Source organism: Prionailurus bengalensis, chromosome B1 (genome assembly GCF_016509475.1).
Source record: "Prionailurus bengalensis isolate Pbe53 chromosome B1, Fcat_Pben_1.1_paternal_pri, whole genome shotgun sequence".
In the NCBI taxonomy this organism is placed as follows: Eukaryota; Metazoa; Chordata; class Mammalia; order Carnivora; family Felidae; genus Prionailurus; species Prionailurus bengalensis.
Window position 1 is genome coordinate 41,186,612 of NC_057344.1, and position 18,303 is coordinate 41,204,914.

Genomic DNA, 18,303 nt, shown 5'->3' on the forward strand with positions numbered 1-18,303 from the left:
GAGATGGTGCCTGACAGTGAGTACAGAGGGAATGCTCAGGTGCTGCCGCTGACCTTGACCCTGCGCTCTAACTGCCCAGGAACAAAGCAGCTCAGCGTGGTGCCGGCTGGCCTGTGAAGTCACCCAGCCCTCGCTCAGCCCTCTGTCCTGTAGGAGTGGAGCAGTGATCTGTAAAGGCCAGTCCTCGCCCAGGATGCCCCTGGGTGTGGCCAGCAGGGGAGAGGCCGGGGCGTTGGGACAGGGAAGGGTGCTAGGAGAGAGAGATTGTAAGGCTTGGTAGAGCCACCTCTCCAAAGTGCAGCTGAGGGTAGGTGCCCTGGGCCCTTTCTGTTGGGTGCTTGCTGTTGAAGACCATATTTAGAAACCCAGAAGCAGCAGGGCCCAGGGAAGTTATTCAGGCAGTCTCACACCCTGCGTGTGACCAAGCTGATAATGGCGCCCCCTTTGAAACTGTCCCCCTTTGAAAGTGTGAGGCTGGTGGGCTTATTGGGGCAGGACGGAGCTTTCATCTACTGAGAGATGGGTGATTCTCCTGGGCTGCTCCTGTGCCTGTAGCGGGACAGCAGCTTGGATGGTTCAGGCAGAAGGGCCTTCTGCAGATGCTGTAGAAGCCACAGGCCCGACTCACATCCATGGCAGTGGGCCCACCATACCCTAGGGCTGGGCAGAATGTGGAGGGTCACTTTGGCCTTCCTGGACTGGCATAGGAACTGGGCCACAGTGGCCCTTTCCTCCATATCACTTCCTAGATTTTCCCTAAAGCAAGGAGAGAGTTCACATGCTCCCTGAAGGCTGTGCACAGCCAGCACACCCAGGTTGCTCAGGTCTGGCCAGGCCGTGGGAAATCTGTTCTCACTTCCTCTTCCCACCCACATCCCCCCTCAGACCCTCTCAGAAGCCCAGTCTGACCGGGTCCACTCAGTGTGACCCAAGTACCGACGTAGGAGGGACGAGAAAGCCATTTACAAGAGGAGACAGCAGGGATTTATTTTGTTTGGGTTTTGTTTCCTAAACGAATCCTTTGTTTAGTGGGGAGAATTGGACAGACTGAGTAGAGTGAAATACTGGCATGCCTGTGACAGAGGCCATCACCCAACAACCTGTGGTAACCATTCATTCAGCAGGCATTGAGGGCACACTATGTGCCAGCCGCTGCACCACTGTCCCAGCAAGGCCACCAAATGGGGAACCGGAAGGCCTGGTGCCAGTGCAGGGTGTGGTACAGCTTGGCTCTCTGTCCTTGGTCAGCCCTCCGGTGGGGACAAATGAATGTCATTCACTCACCCAACAGTATGTATTGCGTGCCTACTGTGTGCCAGGCACCTATAAACGTGCCTCGGTGCTGGAGATCTGGCATTGAACAAAACACAGAAAAGTCTCCCATCTGCAGAAAGTGAGTGGTCTAGTGAGGAAATGGACAATAAATGAGATAAAGCCAAATAAATGGAAAGTATTTAAAAGGGAAAAGTTAGATGATAGTGCTAAAAAGGAAAATAAAGGAGGGAAGAGTGTGGGATGCACATACCTGTGTGGAGAGGGGATGGCCAAAATGAGGGATTGGGTAGCAGGGGAGGCCTGAGTCTGTGACGTTGGAGTGAAGACCAGAAGGAATTAAGGGGTGAACCATATGAATACCAGAGGGGACATATCCAGCAGAAGACCCAGCCAGTGCAAAGGTCTTGTGGTAGAACATGCATGGCCTAGTTGAGGACCAGTGAGAAGGTCACTGATCACAGCAGAGTGATGGAAGGAGCTAATGGGGCCAGACACGTCCAGCCTTGAGTTCCTAGAAAGACTTTGGCATTCATTGGGTGGGATGGTGAGCCACTGGAGGGTTTTGAGCAGAGGGAGTGAGGTGATGTGGCAGCTGCCTTGAGAACAGCCTGACAGGGCCAGGGGTCAGGCAGAGGCAGGGAGATGAGCCAGGAGGTAAGAGTTGCTACTAGTATGGACCAAGATGGCAGCAGTGCTGGTGGTAAGAAATGATTGTGTTCAGGTTATATGCTTGAAAGTTGAACAAACAAGAGGTTTGCTGACAAATAAGACATGGAGTGTGAGAGAGAGAAGTCTAAGAGTTCCCTAGTGTCCTTGACCTGACAACTGGAAGGATGAAGAGGCTATGTAGTGCAGGGTGGGGAAGACTGGGCAGAACAGTGGGGGGGGGGGGGGGGAGTCAGGAGTATGGATTTGATCGTGCTATCCCTGAGATGCCTGTTAGAGCCCCCCAGAGCAAAGACGTTCAGGAGGCAGCTGGGCATATACATCTGCAGCTTGAGGAAGAGATTCTGTGTGCACACCTGGGCATCATGAGGACACAGGTGGGATGTGAAGCCATGGATTGAACGAGCTCACTTAGGAAGTAGATGTAGGTAGAGATGAGGTCTGAGAACTGAGCCCTGAGGTGGCCCAGTGCTCAGAAGTCAGAGAAATTAGGAGAAAGTGACAAAGGACACTGAGAAGTGGTAGCCAGAGAGAGGGGAAAACCAGGCAAATGTGGTATCCAGAAGCCATAGAAGATTGTATTTCCATGGGGAGAGAGTGGTCGCCTTATTGGATGAGCACTGGGATAAGGACTGTGAAGTGCAGGTGGCCTGGAGGGCTGGAGGGAGGCAGAGGAGGTGATGGGCATGGAGACCTGGGTGACAGCCATCAGTGTGAGCCAAGTGCCTCAGGAGCCCAGGGTGAAGAGCCAGCCACTTAAAGGGATGGGCCAGTGGCACTGGTACCCGTGGCCCTCTCCACCTGGACAGCAGGAACGGGCCACTTGTGCCTCTCTGGACAGGGCAGTCAGCTATGTGCTGACCATGTGTAATTGCTCATGCAGTACCGTCCCTTGGGTGTGCAGTATGGGATGTGGAGCCAGCGCTCTGGAGGGGGAGGGTATCTGAGCGGCCAGAGACTGAAGGGCGACCCAGTGCCCTTTCTCTCTTCCTGGACCCCAGATTGCAGGACTGGGAGGAAGAAGGCTCCATTGTCTCATACCTACAAGATGCTGCACAAAGTTCCTGGCAAGAGGAGGTCGTACGTGGCCCACACTCATTCCAGAGTACGGTCACCACTATCAAAGAGCTGGAGCCCAGTGGGTCTCAGGAGTATGAGAAGGTCCTGATGTCTGCAACTGAGCACATTTGGGAGGAGCAACCAGAGGCTGAGAGCCTGCAGGCCGACAGGGAACGGAGACGACAAAGCCACCAGGAGTGGGTGCAGGAGGCTCGGAGCACTTTCTCCCAGATGGCAGAGGTGAGACGCCCACAGAGGCACCTGCTGATGCCTGCCAGCACTGGAGGGGCCTGAGGCCCAGGGCAGCCTCTCATTCCATCAAGCCCCGGGCCAAGCATGCTTCCTTTCTTTAAAAGTTGTGGCTGTGACTTCACTTTCTCTAGAAGCAAGGATACAAAGCCCCAGTCTCTGCTGAGGGAAGGAAGTAACATTCACGGGGCATCCCAGGCACACAGCCTATGATGTCATGCTCACACTGCCTCGGGTCTCTGTTGTCATTCCCATGTGGCAGCTGACGGTCGAGCCGCTTGTCCAAGGTCACAGGATGAGAGGCAGGCTTTGCAGTTAGGTCTGGCTGATTCCCAAGCCATGGTTTTTGTTTGTTTTCTTTTTCCGTGGTGTGTTTTAGGAAGGGTGTAGAGCAGAGAGACCTGAGTGTTAGACTGACTCTGGTCCCACCATGGTCAGTGTGGCCACGGACAAGCCACTCTCTTCTCGGCATCTGGGTTTCCTCATTGGTAAAAGAGGAGTGAATGGATTACCACCAAGATGCACTGGCTCAGGAGTTCTGTGATCCTGTGGGGGGCTCCGCAGGTGGACCAGGAGAGGCCTGCTGGCCTTGCTCCTGACTTCTGGTCTCTGCCTACCTCAGGCCTCCCTCCTCTGTTTGGGTTTGCCCTGCTGTACTTATTATCTGTTTGCTTTAGCTTCACTCCCCTTTCACATTCTCTTGCCCCCCAACATTCCCACTCCCGTAGACATCCATTTTAATGTGTTTTTGGAAAAATTTTTTATTTTGAAAAATCGCAAATAAATACAAAAACAGAATAGCATATTAATTTCCATGCACACTCCACCCAGGCTGTACAGTTACCCAGTTATGACCAATCTTGTTTCATCTATACCTTCTCCACTTTTCTCTCCCCCAACGTATTATTTTGAAACAAAATACCCAGATACCTTACTAAGCTGTGCCTTTTTAATGTATGCTCTTTTATAAAATCTGCATGGCCATTCCGTGCATATGCATTTTTAGCGTGTGCATAAATGATGTGTTCTGCGTCTCATTTGGTTTCTTATGGTTCAGTCAGCACTGTTTCCTCATTTGGGAGCCCTTTCCTCTTCTCTCTCCCCTCTGCTGCTTTCTCTTCTCTCTCTGCCCTACCTGAACCTGAGCCCTAGCAGGCACCTTGGGGCCCCCACGACCAGGTTAGCTGCACAATAGTGCTGGGCTGCTGGCTGCAAAGAACTGCTAGGAATCCAATATGGTTTTATTTAGATACTTCCCTCCAAGTATGTGACTTGGACAAGATAGGTAGCTGTGTCCATTTTTAACCCCAGACCACCCTGTGCATTCTTGGCCATCAGGCTAGCCTTTGGCACTTCTACTGCTCCTAATAGCAAGCACTGGGCTGAGAGCATGGGTGCTCTTAACCGGGTCTATGATCCTGAATCCTTGGGAAAGAGAAGGACGCCAGGAGCCTTCTTATGCATGGCCCCTCTGCAGTCAGCCTTTGGTCATGGGAGGACTGGGGAAAAAGCAAGGGCACTCTAGGGGGTCATGAGAAAAACCTTCTAGGTCATAGGGTCCAACTGCCTCATTTATCATTGAGGAAACTGAGGTTCCAGAGAAGCTTCTTCAGGGTCACACAGTGAACCAGTGTCAGGGCCAGGGGAGTCCGGATCCCGTTTCCCAGTCGGAATGAGTGGCTATGAAGGGCCCCCAGGCCTGATGCCTTCCAAATCTAGGACAGGATTGGATATTGTGGGTGAGCTGTTGTCCTCGTCATCTGATGGGACCCCAGAGATGATAATGAGGCCCATTGAAGGCAAGGGTTTCCAAAGAGCCCATTTACTAGTATTTCCAGTAAGTCTCTGGAAACACTGATAGAGAGATGCCCTCCAATTTGGAGCCAGGAAGGCAAGCCTGAGATGACTGTAGGACATTCTCCTCTGAGACCCCAGATAGAAATATCTGAAGTTGGACTCTTATCTGGGCTAACAGTGAATGCTCTCCAGTGCCCAGCTCCTTTGCATGTGCCATGGGCTTTTATTTTTTCCAGGTGCTTCCTTGTTGAAACAAGGCAGTATTGTGTAGTGATGGGAATTTGAAACTTGAGTCATTTCCTTACTCTTTGACCAGGCAAGTTATTTAACCTCTCTGTGCCTCTATTTCCTCTGTGTAAAATGGAAAAATGGCAGGGTCGTCGGAAGGCTTAACTGGGTTAGTGTATGAAATGCACGTAGAATCCTGCCTGCCAGCAGTACTCACTCCTAGTCGTCCCTGTTTTACAGAAGGAGGAAACTGAGGCCCAGAGAAGGTACCCAGGTTTCCCAAGCCCTTACAGTGAGTGAGTTGCAGGGTCAGCTGGCTGTGTCCCAGATCTTTGTTCCCTGTTACTCAAAGAGGAACAGCTTGATCCCGAAAGTGAAATTCCTTTCTGCGGCAGCTGCTGCCCGCTGCATTTGTGAATCAGCTCTGTAAAGACAAGCTTAAAGCGCATGGTTCCTGCTCGTGGGCGTTGACAGCCCGGCATGGGAAGAGCCTTTGAGGACAGGCCTTAAATAGACACACCAGTTACACGCTTACGTTTAGGGTTGCTGTGCCCGGTAAAGGGGGTGGGGAGTGCAGAGGGCCCTCGGGGCTGATGGGAACTGCAAGGGCTTCCAGGGGGCCCCACCACCAGTGTGGACCCCACTGGGCTAATTTGGCTAGGCCTGAGCAAATTACTCATCCCAGGGCTATTTTTGAAAGAAACCCCTAACTGTCTGTCCAGGGTATTAGCCAGTCCCACCCCTGCGCATGGGGGTGAACTCTGTTCTCAACACGGCAGTAACAGCCCAGGGAAACACACAAGTAGCCACATTCTCGAACAGCTTTCCTGGAGTCCCTGAAAGGGAACATGTTCCTGGGCAGCACTGCCTCTAGTTCCCATAGGCCTGGAGGGCAAGAGCACAGGGCGGGGCACCAGTCACTCACAGAGTGACTTTGACATGCGCTTTCAGTGCCCAGGACAGGCGCACCTGCCAGCTCCCTTCTAGCCCAGTTGGACAGCCCCAGCAGCTGGTTTGGGGAGCTAAAATTATCGAGGCCTGATGTCACCCAGGCGTGAGGGCAGAGCCTAGGGCAGCTCAGCAGGAGGGCACTCAGCGGGGCAGTTGTGGTGAGGGGCCGTCCAGTCTCCTGCGGAGAGAGAATGGAAGGGGCCCCAGGGACACTCAGGAGTCCCAGAGGAGAATGAGAGACTGGACCCCCACAACGGCCGGACCCCTAGTCCTGCTAGTCCCTGGAGGGCCCAGCTGCTGAGGAGGTGAGGATGTGGACTTTCATCACCCAGCTCCTGGTCACCCTAGTGCTCCTGGGCTTCTTTCTGGTCAGCTGTCAGAACGTGATGCACATTGTCAAGGGCTCCCTGTGCTTTGTGCTGAAGCACATCCACCAGGAGCTGGACAAGGAGCTGGGGGAGAGCGAGGGCGTGAGTGACGACGAGGAGACCATCTCCACCAGGGTGGTCCGGCGTCGGGTTTTCCTGAAGGTAACCACCAGGCAGGAGGCAGGGCTGAGGGCACGGTACTGCCATGTGTGCGGGCAGCAGCTGGGGGGCGGTGCGGGACCCCACGTCAGGGGACGGGTGCGGATTCTGCACAGCCCACTGCGCCGCGGTTGCACTGGAGGCTCAGCTCCCGGACTTGGGAGGCCACACTCCCGCCCTCAGTGTCTGTGGAAGGGCTTTCTACACTGGAAAGTGCTGTCGAAATCAAAATTAGGTGCCTCGCTTCCCGCCTCAGGGCCTCCTCTGTAAAACTTATGTAACCAGCCCGGTTTTGCCTGCTCCCTGTTGAGGGTATCAATCTCGAAAGCTTGGGACTCCATCCCATCTTCGGGCCCCACGGCCCCCAGGGGCACCGCTCGCGCTTGGAGCTCTCGGTTTGTGTGCCACGACTTGCTGAGTTGGAGTTTCCTGCTGCGGTGGGGATTTGTCTGTCTGTGGCTGCTGGCTCCCACTCTTTTCTTCATCCGCCACCTCTTTCCCAGACTACCTGCTTACTAATACTGAATTTTCTCCTTTTCTCCAATCCTAGGGGAATGAGTTTCAGAGTATTCCAGGGGAGCAGGTGACAGAGGAACAGTTCACAGATGAGCAGGGCAACATTGTCACCAAGAAGGTGGGTGCACAGAGTCCTCCTGTGCTGGAGAGACACAGGGGGGCTAGATGGTGCTGGACTCACCTCCCAGCTTCTCGCTGCTACCCTAACAGAGGGTAAACATGGCTACAAAGAGACAGGTTCAGGTGCCAGGAGCTCTGGTCTTCTGAGGTCCGGCATGACATTCCTCAAAGCTACTTTACTGATTCAGCCTGAATTCAGCTCCTGCTACTTGTTCCAGAAGGACCAGGCTCCATGGAACAGCCCAAACCTAGTCCAGCAACGTCTAGCCCTGAAAACAGCTGTAAGACAGAAAGGTGGTGGCCCCCGAACTACCATGGGCCTGCGAAACCAAAAGGGCTGTGGAGGTGCATTGAATGGGTAGCAGATTTTAGTTCAGTAGACCTGATTTTGCCTGTCAGGTTTTGGGCACCGTAACAGGCATGGGCAGAAGGGAGAGGAGGAGCAAAGGGAAGACCTTGTATGGGTTTCCACTGTGGTGCTGCTCCCGCTATTGAAGCAAGACCACTCAGGTGGCCATCTTTCCTCTTACAAAGTGTGCTTCATGCAGACAGGGACTGTGTCTTATTTTGTTTTCATCTCCCAGTCCCAGTACATGGGAGGTGCAGAGGAAACAGTGTTGGAATATTCAGGTGACTGAATAAGGGAACATAATTGCATGGAATACCATAGATGAAAAGGAAATACGCTTTGCCCTCAGGAGCTCACAATGCACGGAAGACAGAGTGACCTTCCAACAATATGAAGAGGCAAACTCTGATCATTAATGAAATCGGCTAAGACCCATTTGCAAATTCTAGCCCCTCTGAGGCTGCCCAGAGCCTGTTTTCCACACAGTGATGGGGGGAGGGGTGGTGGTCACAGACCAGTCCCCATTCTTGGCCACTCATGGAAGGGCACCTTAGGACAAAGGACAAAGGCTGCCTGTCCCCCAGATCTCACTCCCGGGGACCTGCTCTTCTCATCCTCTGTTTCAATGGCTTCACGGGCCTTTTCTCCCTTCCCTCTCTCTTCCAGATCATTCGCAAAGTTGTTCGGCAGATAGACTCATCTGGTGCTGATGACACCCAGGAGCATGAGGAGGTGATTGCTGAGGGGCCCCTGGAGAACCCTAGTGAGATGGAAGCTGATATTGATTACTTTATGACACATGCCAAGGTACTGCGGCGGCTGCAGCCTCCCAGAGGCTCTCGCCCTTCTGAGCGCCTGTCACCTCTCCCAACTACTCACCTGTGCACCCGCCCTCTCTGGGCTCCAGTCTGCACCATGCTCACCTCCTCTGGTCTCCCCTGTGCCTCCGTCCTCCATGGCAGGCAGGGTTTCCACGGCTGCCGGAAGTGCTGTCGTTCTCATGTCTACTTTCTGCCTGTCTCTCTGTGTGATCTGTCCTGCGTTCTGTCTCTGCTGCTGTCTCCAGGTGGAACTGAGAGGGAGTAGCCTGCAGCCGGACCTGATAGAGAGCAGGAAGGGGGCTCAGATAGTGAAGCGGGCCAGCCTGAAAAGGGGCAAGCAGTGATCTCTAGCCCCTCCCCTCAAATGGCCTCTTTGGAGGTAACACCGTCTTTCTGCATCCTTTCTGCATGGCCTGGTCCTCGTGGAGTGGCTGGTCCTGAGAATGGCTGCTCATTTGCTCATGTCTCCCCCTTCAGCAGGGGAGCTCACCCCTCGGCCACCCCCAGCATGATGCAGGAGGAACAGTGGTCCTGTGGCCTTGAGACACAGATTCTCATTTCCCAACCTACTAACTGTGTCTCTGAATCCCTATCCTCCTCAAGAAAACAGCAAACAATACCATCTGCTGATTACCTCTCTGGGGGTGCAAAAAATACAGATTTGAAAAGATGCCTTGATGAGTGAAAGCACTCAATAAATCTCAGTAGCTGATATTATCCTGAAAGCCAAGCTATGGGGATCTGGAGGAGGGGGGACAGGTCTCGGGGAGCACAGCAGAGTCTGCCTAGGCTATGCCATTTCAACGCAAGTCTGCAGGAAGAGCTCCAGCAGTGATAGACCTAGAACAACATTGACTCTTGAACCTGGAACCCGTCAAAAATCCTGTGAACCCAAGGCACCAGTTCTCTGTGATGTTTCTTGAGACACGTCGCTCTGTTGCTTTCTAGGAAAGGGTGAAGCAAACAGGCCTGGGGGGTGGATGGCGATCTCCCAGCCAGTTAGGAGGGCTGTCAGGGATGGGTGCATGGCGTGTGTGAGCATGCGTGGCCAAGGAGCAGGGGTGTGCAGTGATTTGCCATGAGGGAGGACCGTGAAGACGCTGCAGCAAAGGCTCTCCAGTGGGCCCGTGCGGTGCTGGGGGCTTCAGCGGCCAGCTCTGACCTCCGTCCTCCCTGAGGGATCCTGTACTGAGCTGCCCCGAGGCCGTTTGCTGTGCCCAGCTCGGGGCAGCTCAGTACAGGATGCATCGGGGTGGGAGTCGGCAGGAAGCAAGGAAGCATTCTGGCCCCAGCACAGCACTAACCAGCCTCTTGCCATTTCAACCCCCAGGGTGTGGTGGCTCTGGGCCAAGAGGAAAGCAGGCTCTGGCTTTCTGCATTCAGCAAAAAGCAGGGCCACTGCCTCCCAAGCTGCCAGAAGTGCTGGCTCTGGGCTTCCCAACACACCTCAGCACTTGGGCAAAAAAAGAGGACTACGGATCCAGTTATAGGATAAAATTAGACCTGACTCCTCAGCAGCTTAAGGAGGTCACAGTGTTAACCCTGGCCCTGCCAAGGGGGTCCCACCAGGCTGCTGGCTTAGTGGATTAACTGTGATGAGCCCCGGAAAGGATACAAAAGTACAAATAATTTGAAGGAGCGGAGAGTGGAAGGAAAAGTGTCCTCTTGCGCCTTGTTTTCTCTATGGTAGTGGCGGCAGCAGCGGCCTTACCTTTCAGCTTCTGTTTAGCTCCGGTTTTTAGGGGGAGGGGAGGAGCCTAAGATTTCTTCATTTTAATTTTCTGTACATGATCTGCAAGGGTGGCTGAAACTCCCAAAGGAGATACAGTTCTGTACCACTGCACGTGGGTGTCAGGAGACCCGGGCAGCCTGGCTCCAGCACAGTGCCAGGGCTTCTGCTAAGAACGGAGGGAAGTTTGGGTGGGAACAGTGGGGAGGGAGCCAGTGTGGAGGCAGGCTCCTGCCCAGGTCCCAAGTGGCCTGCAGTGCCCCGCCACCCCCGCCCCGCCCCCGGCCCCAGCAAGACTAGGGCTGCAGAGCAGACGTTGAAGGGCAGATGGTCCTCTGACCCTCAGTACTTACTGCCACCCACTCACATGCATGTACCGTCAGCCCTTGGGACTCGTGGATTCCACACTGGCAAATTTGCCTACTGGCGAATATTTATGGCAACCCCCAAGCCCACAGTCACGGTGCTTTCACGGTCGCTCACAGACACACACACCGTGGCAAGAAATTGGAGTCGCCCTGGCGCACGTTCCCAGCTGAGGGCAAACAAGACGCCAGTCTGCCCCCCTAATGGAGCTCATGCTATGAACGGGTGTCCTTTTTGCAGGCTGTTGTTGAGTGCCATGTTTTTTGCATTTTTGTGCTTGTTGTTGATTTTGCTGTTTAAAATGGCTCCTAAGAGCTGTTTAAAATGGTCTTCCTAAGAGCAAGAAGGCTGCGATGTGCCCTACAGGGACAAAGACGTACGTTAGATAGGATTCACTGGCCATGAGTTAGAGCACTGTTTTGGTGGTGGGTTCAACGTTAAGGAATCAACAATATGTATTAAATAAGGTGCCTATACAGAAGCATAAATCAAGGTTACGTATTCATTGTCTAACAAAGATGTGGCCACTAGAGGTTCACAGGAACCTAACTAGGCATTTTCCTTGAGAGCGGTGGATCGGTATTGGCAACTTTCTGGAACATGACCACTGCAAATGGCAAGAACTGACTCTTTGTTTCAGAGAGAGTGAACGCTGGGACTTAGGAGTCTAGATTCACGGCCTGACTCATCCTTTTTCTCCAGATCCGATACCTTGCATTAGTCATTTGACTGTCCTGAGCCTCCACCCCATGAGGGAGATTGCACATAGTCCCTTTCACCTCAGTAGAAAGGTTTAGAAATAGTCATGGCAACTGGGCAGGCTGTCGTGAAGGGTGAAGGACACCTGCGCTCAGTCAGCGCAGACGGGACCGTAGCATGACGTAGCAGGTCAGCCAGTCTCGCCACGCCTTGGCTTCCTTAGCCATAGCATAGTAGTGATGCCACTCTTCTCTCGTAGGATGGTGACCATGATGGAGGGGGCTTTTCATGTTTGTGAAAGGTCATATACATTGTCAAATGTGCACCCAACCGTGTCTCAAAGTGTCATCGACATCCTGCGTCACCATCATCCTAGAGGCAGGTTAAAAGGCGCATTCCCAGTCCTGCCCCTGACCTACTGAATTAAAATCCTGGAACTCAGGATTCTGCGTTAAGCTTCTCAAGTAATTTTTATGTGTATGGAAGAATGAGATCTGACCAATTTTGGTGTTCCTTCCAAACCTCCTAGAGGTGATGCAGCACAGTTGTAGGTATGATATTGAAAAATGGGCTGAAAGGAATGATGGTTTATAGTTTGTTCAAAGATAGCAGAACACCCCATTCCAGGTGAGACCTGAATCAACCCCCCTTACCTGTCTGATTCCTCCCAGTCACTCCCATCTTGAGAAGGATTCTGTATCTAAGGCCTGGCAGGTGGAGGGGGTTGCTTCCTGGAGGTGGGTAAGAAGCCACAGAACTACTGTGGAGTTAAGGCCTGACTGTGCGTGACAGTAGCAGCTAGTGGGTTTTGCTTTGTGCCCAAGTATGTAGGTCTAAGAATTGGGTGTCAGTTGTGTGAGAGCAACAGTGTGGTATGGGTGGCTGGAAGGCTGTGCGGGGGCAGCCCGTAGCACTCTGGGCTGCCCACATCCTGGGCAGGCACCGGGCCTTGGCATTCCTCTGTGTCTGTGTGGCTCTAGCTTCTGGGACTCTCAGGAAGCTGTGGCACACGGCTGCTGCTTTTTCTTGTTTTCCTTTTTTTTTTTTTTTTAAGTTTATTCATTTTTGAGAGAGTCAGCAGGGGAGGGGCAGAGAGAAAGGGAGAGAGAGAGAATCCCAGGCAGGCTCTGCACTGTCAGCACAGAGCCCGATGCAGGGCTCGAACCCACAAACAGATCATGACCAGAGCAGAAATCAAGAGTCGGATGCTTCACCGGCTGAGCCACCCAGGCTCCCCTCTTGTCTTCTTTTTTAAGAGACGCTTTCCATTCAGACACTGTGGTTGCAAGAACTTGTGTTAGCTCTGACAGTGGAGTGTTTTAGGAAGTTTAAAAGTTAAGCAATTAGTAATCTCAATGGCCAAAGGGGCAGGAAGGCAAGGGGTCATGTTTCATTTTGCTGTTTAATTTACAGTCCACCCTACTCCCTAGCCATTGCAGGGGTATGAGTCTGGGGCTGGGGAGGCTGGAGGGGAGGGCCACAGACACTGGGTAGGGTGGGGGCAGATGGACTGGGACAGGCACTGAGCAGCACTGTCACTGGGAGTGGGCAGGGGCTGTTTTCTGCGCTCTAGAAGGTGAAACCTTTCCCTCGGGCACCCCTGGAACAAGAGGTGCAGGGTAGTGGAAGGTCCAGGGCAGTCAGACTTGCCTTCCAGTCCTACCGCCTGCCACCACTGGGTACTCCCACTCGCCCCCTCACTGCTCCTCCCGGAGTCTCAGTTTACCCAAAGATGAGACGAGCATTTGCCATAGAATCATCTCTAAGGCCTCACCTGTCTCCTCTGCTCTGTGTCTGGGCAGAAAAGCGGAAGTGGTAAGCTCTTTTCCCTAGGCTCAAGACTTTAAGATGTCTCTTGTTTGAGGCGTGCTTAGCACTGGGGTGATGCTAGGGGACGAACCACTGGGAAGGGTAAGGCCTGGCCTTTATCCTCAGAGTGTTTCTACCCCAGCCAGGGAGATGCTGCAGTTATGACCCAGGAAAGAGCACGAAGACGGCAGCATTTCCAGAGAGCCTAGTCAGGGTTGACATCCACATACACTGTCCCAAGCATTTTGTAGCTCTTTGAAACATCACCACAATCTAATGAGGTACATCCTATTATTGCCCTCATTTTATAGCAGAGGAAACTGAGTCACAGAGAGTGCAAGTAACATGACCAAGGAAATTGGCAGAGACAGGATATGAACTCAGGCAACCTGGCTGGCTTCAAAGTTCCTGCTCTTAACCACTACACCTTGTGATCTCTGAATAAAAGGTAGCAGAGGCAGCGGGGAGCTTCCAGAGCTGAGGGGAGAGAAATGAGAAGGAGCTGGAGTTATCAGGGAGGCTCCCTGGAGGAGAGGTCTTGAAGGCGGTGAGCAGAGCTTCAGCAGAGAGGGAACTGGATGGCATCCATGAGCCTCAAACTAGGCAGGAAGCTGCAGGGCACTGTAGGTTTGGAAGGCTCCGAGGAGACCAGCTTGGCCGACAGGGAAGCCCAGGCAGTGATGGAAGAGTCTTGCCCTCCAGGGTGACAGCGCTTTTGAGCCACAGCATTAGAAGGCCTGCTGTTCCGCTTTGTAGCAGCCTCTGGCATGGAACCTAGCACCACCCTCCCATCCCTGGAGAACCACTCAGGGTTGAGTTCACCTTGACCGCCTCCAGCTTCCTTCCTAACCACATCACCTGTAGGGCCCAGGGCAGCTCCCTGTCTGGGGACAGCTCTGCCGCAGAATGAGTTTCTGCCTTTCTCTGTCACTTCCTACCCTGCCCAGGAGATGGTCAGCTCCGCCTTATGTGTGCTCCTTTTTGCCATCCATCCCAAGGTCCCGCAGACAGAATCCTGAGTGGCCAGTCTTGGAAACACAGAGTTCTCACCCCAGGTTGGAGGAGGAGGCGCCATGGGGTGGCAGGAGTGGTGTCTCCTTGTGAATCCCGGGCTGTGGAATTGGGACTTCACTCTGCAGGCAGAGCTGCTGTCCACCAGCCTAAGATACATGATATCCTAGGGAGAACGCACCTGTTTTTTCAAAGATCTCTTTTGCCGCTGCAGAGCTGGTCCATCCGAGGGGCATGGGGAGTAGAGCCAGAGGCACCTGACAGTGAGAGCTTGTAGACTGTCGTCCCTTGGGGCCGTGAGCTCCTGAGGCTCACGTCTGCTCCATCTCTGGGTCCCCAGGACTGGCACTTACAGACATCAATGCGTGTTGGCTAAACTGAAAAAATGGAGGGCACGGCTCACTACCGTCTTTAGCAGAAGCCCTGGCTTATTAATTTGGCCCCTTTCCTAGGGACAGGGATCTACTCATGGGGATTTCTCCCCAGGCGACTGTGAGCATGGGAGCCTTCTGCCTCCTCTCCGAGGCACAGAGCACACACACAGGAGGGCTTTCTGGGGAGGTCGCCCACTTGGCAGGGGACCAGGGCAGGCTTGGGCAACCACGCCTAAGAGGCAGCCTCTGGGCTGGGGAGTGGGAGTAGGCAGGCTGGTATTTCAGGAAGGTCAGGGGCTCTGAGCTCAATGCCTTTCACCGCATTGCCTTGCTGGGGGAGGCTGGCCGCTTCTCCTGAATCTGACCCTGCCTAAGCAGCCAGCACAATATTCAGCATTTGGGGGTTTTGCTGGGAGCTGCATCTTTACATTCTAAGTAACTCTTTCTCTCTTTGTGTCCCTCAGGATCACACCTCGACACCCAACCCTTGAACTTCACACACACTCTGCCATGCACACAAGAGGAGAGCTGGAGCAGAGGGCTGCAGGAGTGGCGCACTGTTCCTCTAGGCTAACGGCATGATCTCTGTAAGGGACTTCCTTTAGTCTCCTATTCGCATGAACGGCCGACTGTAGACGCATGACCTACAGTCCTCAATCCTGCCTCTAGCAACGATGGATCTCTGTTGGGAATCAGGACAAATGCCTCAAGAAGGGGGGGAGAGAGAGAGAGTGATAGAAAACGAGCTCGAGAGAGCACATGAACGCAAAAGTGAACAAGGGCTCTTTTGTGGCTGGGGATGATATATTTTTTTAAATCATTTTAATTTTGACTTGTTACAGGGTACTTTTTTTTTTCAACCTTATCTGTAGGAAATCCATGTGGGCTTCCTGGAAAGAAAAAAAAAAGGCACAAAATCAGTTTGGCACCTTAATCCCATGTCCCCACCTGCCAGCCTTCCCCACCGCCACACACCTCCATTCCATTTGTGACGTCCCCTCCGCCTCCCCAGGGGGCCGCTCCTCCCAGAAAGCTCTATATGACATTCAGGACACACACATAGGCACACGCACACACGCACACAAGCACCTCTTCCCTCTCCTCAGTATACACACAGATTTTACTGTGACGTCCGAAGCTGTATAGACTCTCCTGTGGATAAACTGGAATTTTTTTTATGTTGTCTCTCTCTCTCTCTCTCTCTCTGCCAGTCTCAGTATTAATCATCTTCCAATGGAAAATCATTAATTTAAGAGTGCATTCAGGGTTCCTTGTGTTAGGGACTTAAGAATCAGAGGCGAGGACCCCCAGGCTTAGCTGTAGGGCTCATAGGGAGCCAGTGCCCCATCTGCAAGGGTCTTCTCTCTCAGCTGGGGGCGGGCCGGTGGCTGTCCCAGGATTGCACCAGCATGTTCAATAGAGAGGAGGTTTTCTATATCTTCAAGCACTTATATCATAGTCTGTGTTCAAAGTGTAAACTGTACAGTAATCAGCCTTGTGTATATGAAAAACAATAAATACTATGCAAACCAATAGAAACACTTTAGCAGTATGTACAAAGCACTAACAGCTCAGCTCCTGAGGACTTCTCCAGGCTGCAGGAGAAGGAGCTACAGCCTGTCTTTCAGTGAAAGAGGAAGGGAGTAGGGCTAGTTGAATGTATCTGCCAGTTCTTAGAAGTCAGCCACCACCCCCAAGGTCTCCCAGAGCCAACTTGGTGCTCTAAGTCCAGGCAGCCCACAGGATGGGGGGCCTAGGCCGGACAGCCTCAGTGCCCCCACTCTGACCAAGCCCCTCTGCCCCACTCGGAGAGGTGGGCGAGGGGCCCACTCCTGACCACAGGCCCAGGGGGAGGAGAGCCGGAGGAGGAGAGAGCAGCTGGCCACCTGGAGGCCCCGGGCTAGAACGGAGCCCCTAGGTCAGAGCAGGAAGGAAGCAGACAGCTGGCTGTTCCTCGCCTCGGTGCCACCAGGGAAGAGCCTTAAAGATACACTAGAGCCTCTGGCAGAGCGAGGCCCGAATCAGCACAATCCGCCCCGCCCTGCGCGGCGGGCGCCCTCTAGGGCCCGGAGAGAGACTGGCAGGCTCTTCTCGCTCAGAAGAGCCTTTGTTTGTGGACGTCCTGTCACCTTCCTCCCTGCCTCTCCTCTGAGGTGTCCTCAGACACATCAAACCTTCCAAGTAGCACAGAAGCTCCCTCACGACCGAGCCCCCACGGCCCTGGTGCCTGTCACCAGCGCACAGGTCTCCCGGCGGAGGCCGCAGGCCCCACGCGCCCGGGGCCGGCCGAGGCGCTCCGCTTGGACCGGGCGGCTTGCGCTTTGCTTTCGGAAGGGGGGGTGGGGGGCGGCCCGGGCGCAGGGGGCGCCAAGCGTGCTCCGAGGGCTGTGTCCCGGGAGGCGCGGCCCCGGCCCCCCCACGCCTTCGACCCCGCGGCGGGGCGCAGGAGCGCGGCGCTTCTCCGCGTCGGCCGGGCGCCCGCCCGCCCCGGGAAGACAGGCGCAGGGCTCGCCTCCCGTCCTCGATCCCGCGCCGTCCCCCGCAGGCCGCCGTCCCCCGTCCCCCGCCCCCCGTGGCCCCTCGTAGAGCCCAGCGTGGGCCCCGCGGCTCCAGGCTATGCTTTGGCACCTTCCGCTGCGTCTGGCATGGCTGCTTGGCCCGCCGGCCCCAGGCCCTCGGCGGCATGGCTGCGCGCTCCAGTTGCTAGTAGGAGCTGTTAGGGGAGGAGTTTGGGGTCTCCACACGATGCCTAGAGAATGCTGCAGTCTGCACATTAGACGCTTTTTAGAAGTTTTGGAATTACCTTGATTTTTTTAATTGTTATGAAAATGACTCTTTTCTTGATTCCCTCCCAAATGCTCTGTTATGGGGAGAGAACCGTCCCCCCCCTCTGATGTATAGACCATTCTCCCTACACCAGCTGAACAAATGTCAAAATTAATAAAGAAATTGACTCATGGCACAGGGCTCCATCTCTCCTTCCCGGTCGTCCTGGGGGAATTTGAGGTGCTGGGACAGGAGTGAAGCCTGGGTTGGGGCCCCGAAGGAGTCTGGGGGTGGGATCAGTCATCAGGGAGACCTGCATCTCGGGGAGGTGCCCACTCCCCGGATACCTGGGCAGCCCCTCCATCAGAACCGCCCACTCTGGGAGAAGCCCGGAGGCTTCAAACCCCTGGGGCTGAAAGAACAGAATTCTGTCTCCTAAGCATTACCCTGAGATGGGGGCAAGTCCAAGGTAGATGGAGGCGGGTACCACAAACTCCCAGGGTGCATGGCTGGCATACACTAAGGGGGACTCCCCCAGGACCCCCCTGTGAAGGGGTCTGGCCCCTGCCCTCAATGCCACCAAAGTTCAAGAGCTTTTAAGAAAATCGTCCTGTTCCTAACTAGTTCCTAACACTTCAAGCAAGGTTGGTCACCAAGCTGGCCTCAGTTTTCTCATCTGTCAAATGGGGGAATGGATTAAAAAAATTGCTAAAGTCTCTTCATTTTGTCATCCTGGGATTCCCAAACATGAAGCCTTTGGCAAGCTTGGCAGTAAATAAGGATCAAATCGTTTGCTGTAGCTTTTCTTCCTCATACGTTCCCATCATTAGGGGGTGACCAAGTCACAGTCACGGGGTCCTAGGAGCACTGCCAGCCCTCGCTCTGAATCTGTAGCTTCTCTCTCAGTATCAGAAAAGCCACCCAGGCCAAGGGACCAGCCGACTGTGCCACCACATCATCCAGAGGGTTTTCAAAATCACATTTTCAGGAT

General features: G+C 53.9%; 1 protein-coding gene across 21 annotated transcripts in view; it reads left to right on the forward strand.

Annotated features, from left to right (window-relative positions):
- Positions 1-17,508, forward strand: part of ANK1 (ankyrin 1) — a 219,784-nt gene extending 202,276 nt beyond the window's left edge. For 7 of the 21 annotated variants that reach the window (XM_043563165.1, XM_043563188.1, XM_043563169.1 and 4 more), the window contains 5 exons: positions 2,943-3,240; positions 7,303-7,386; positions 8,404-8,544; positions 8,804-8,937; positions 15,011-17,508. In XM_043563165.1, the coding sequence (XP_043419100.1) occupies positions 2,943-3,240; positions 7,303-7,386; positions 8,404-8,544; positions 8,804-8,902 (622 nt within the window). In that variant the 3' untranslated portion in view covers positions 8,903-8,937; positions 15,011-17,508. Of the gene's footprint in view, positions 1-2,942; positions 3,241-6,304; positions 6,756-7,302; positions 7,387-8,403; positions 8,545-8,803; positions 8,938-15,010 lie in introns of those variants that run through there. The other 14 variants (XM_043563183.1, XM_043563237.1, XM_043563254.1 and 11 more) reach the window with 6 other exon arrangements.
- Positions 17,509-18,303: the final 795 nt, after the last annotated feature.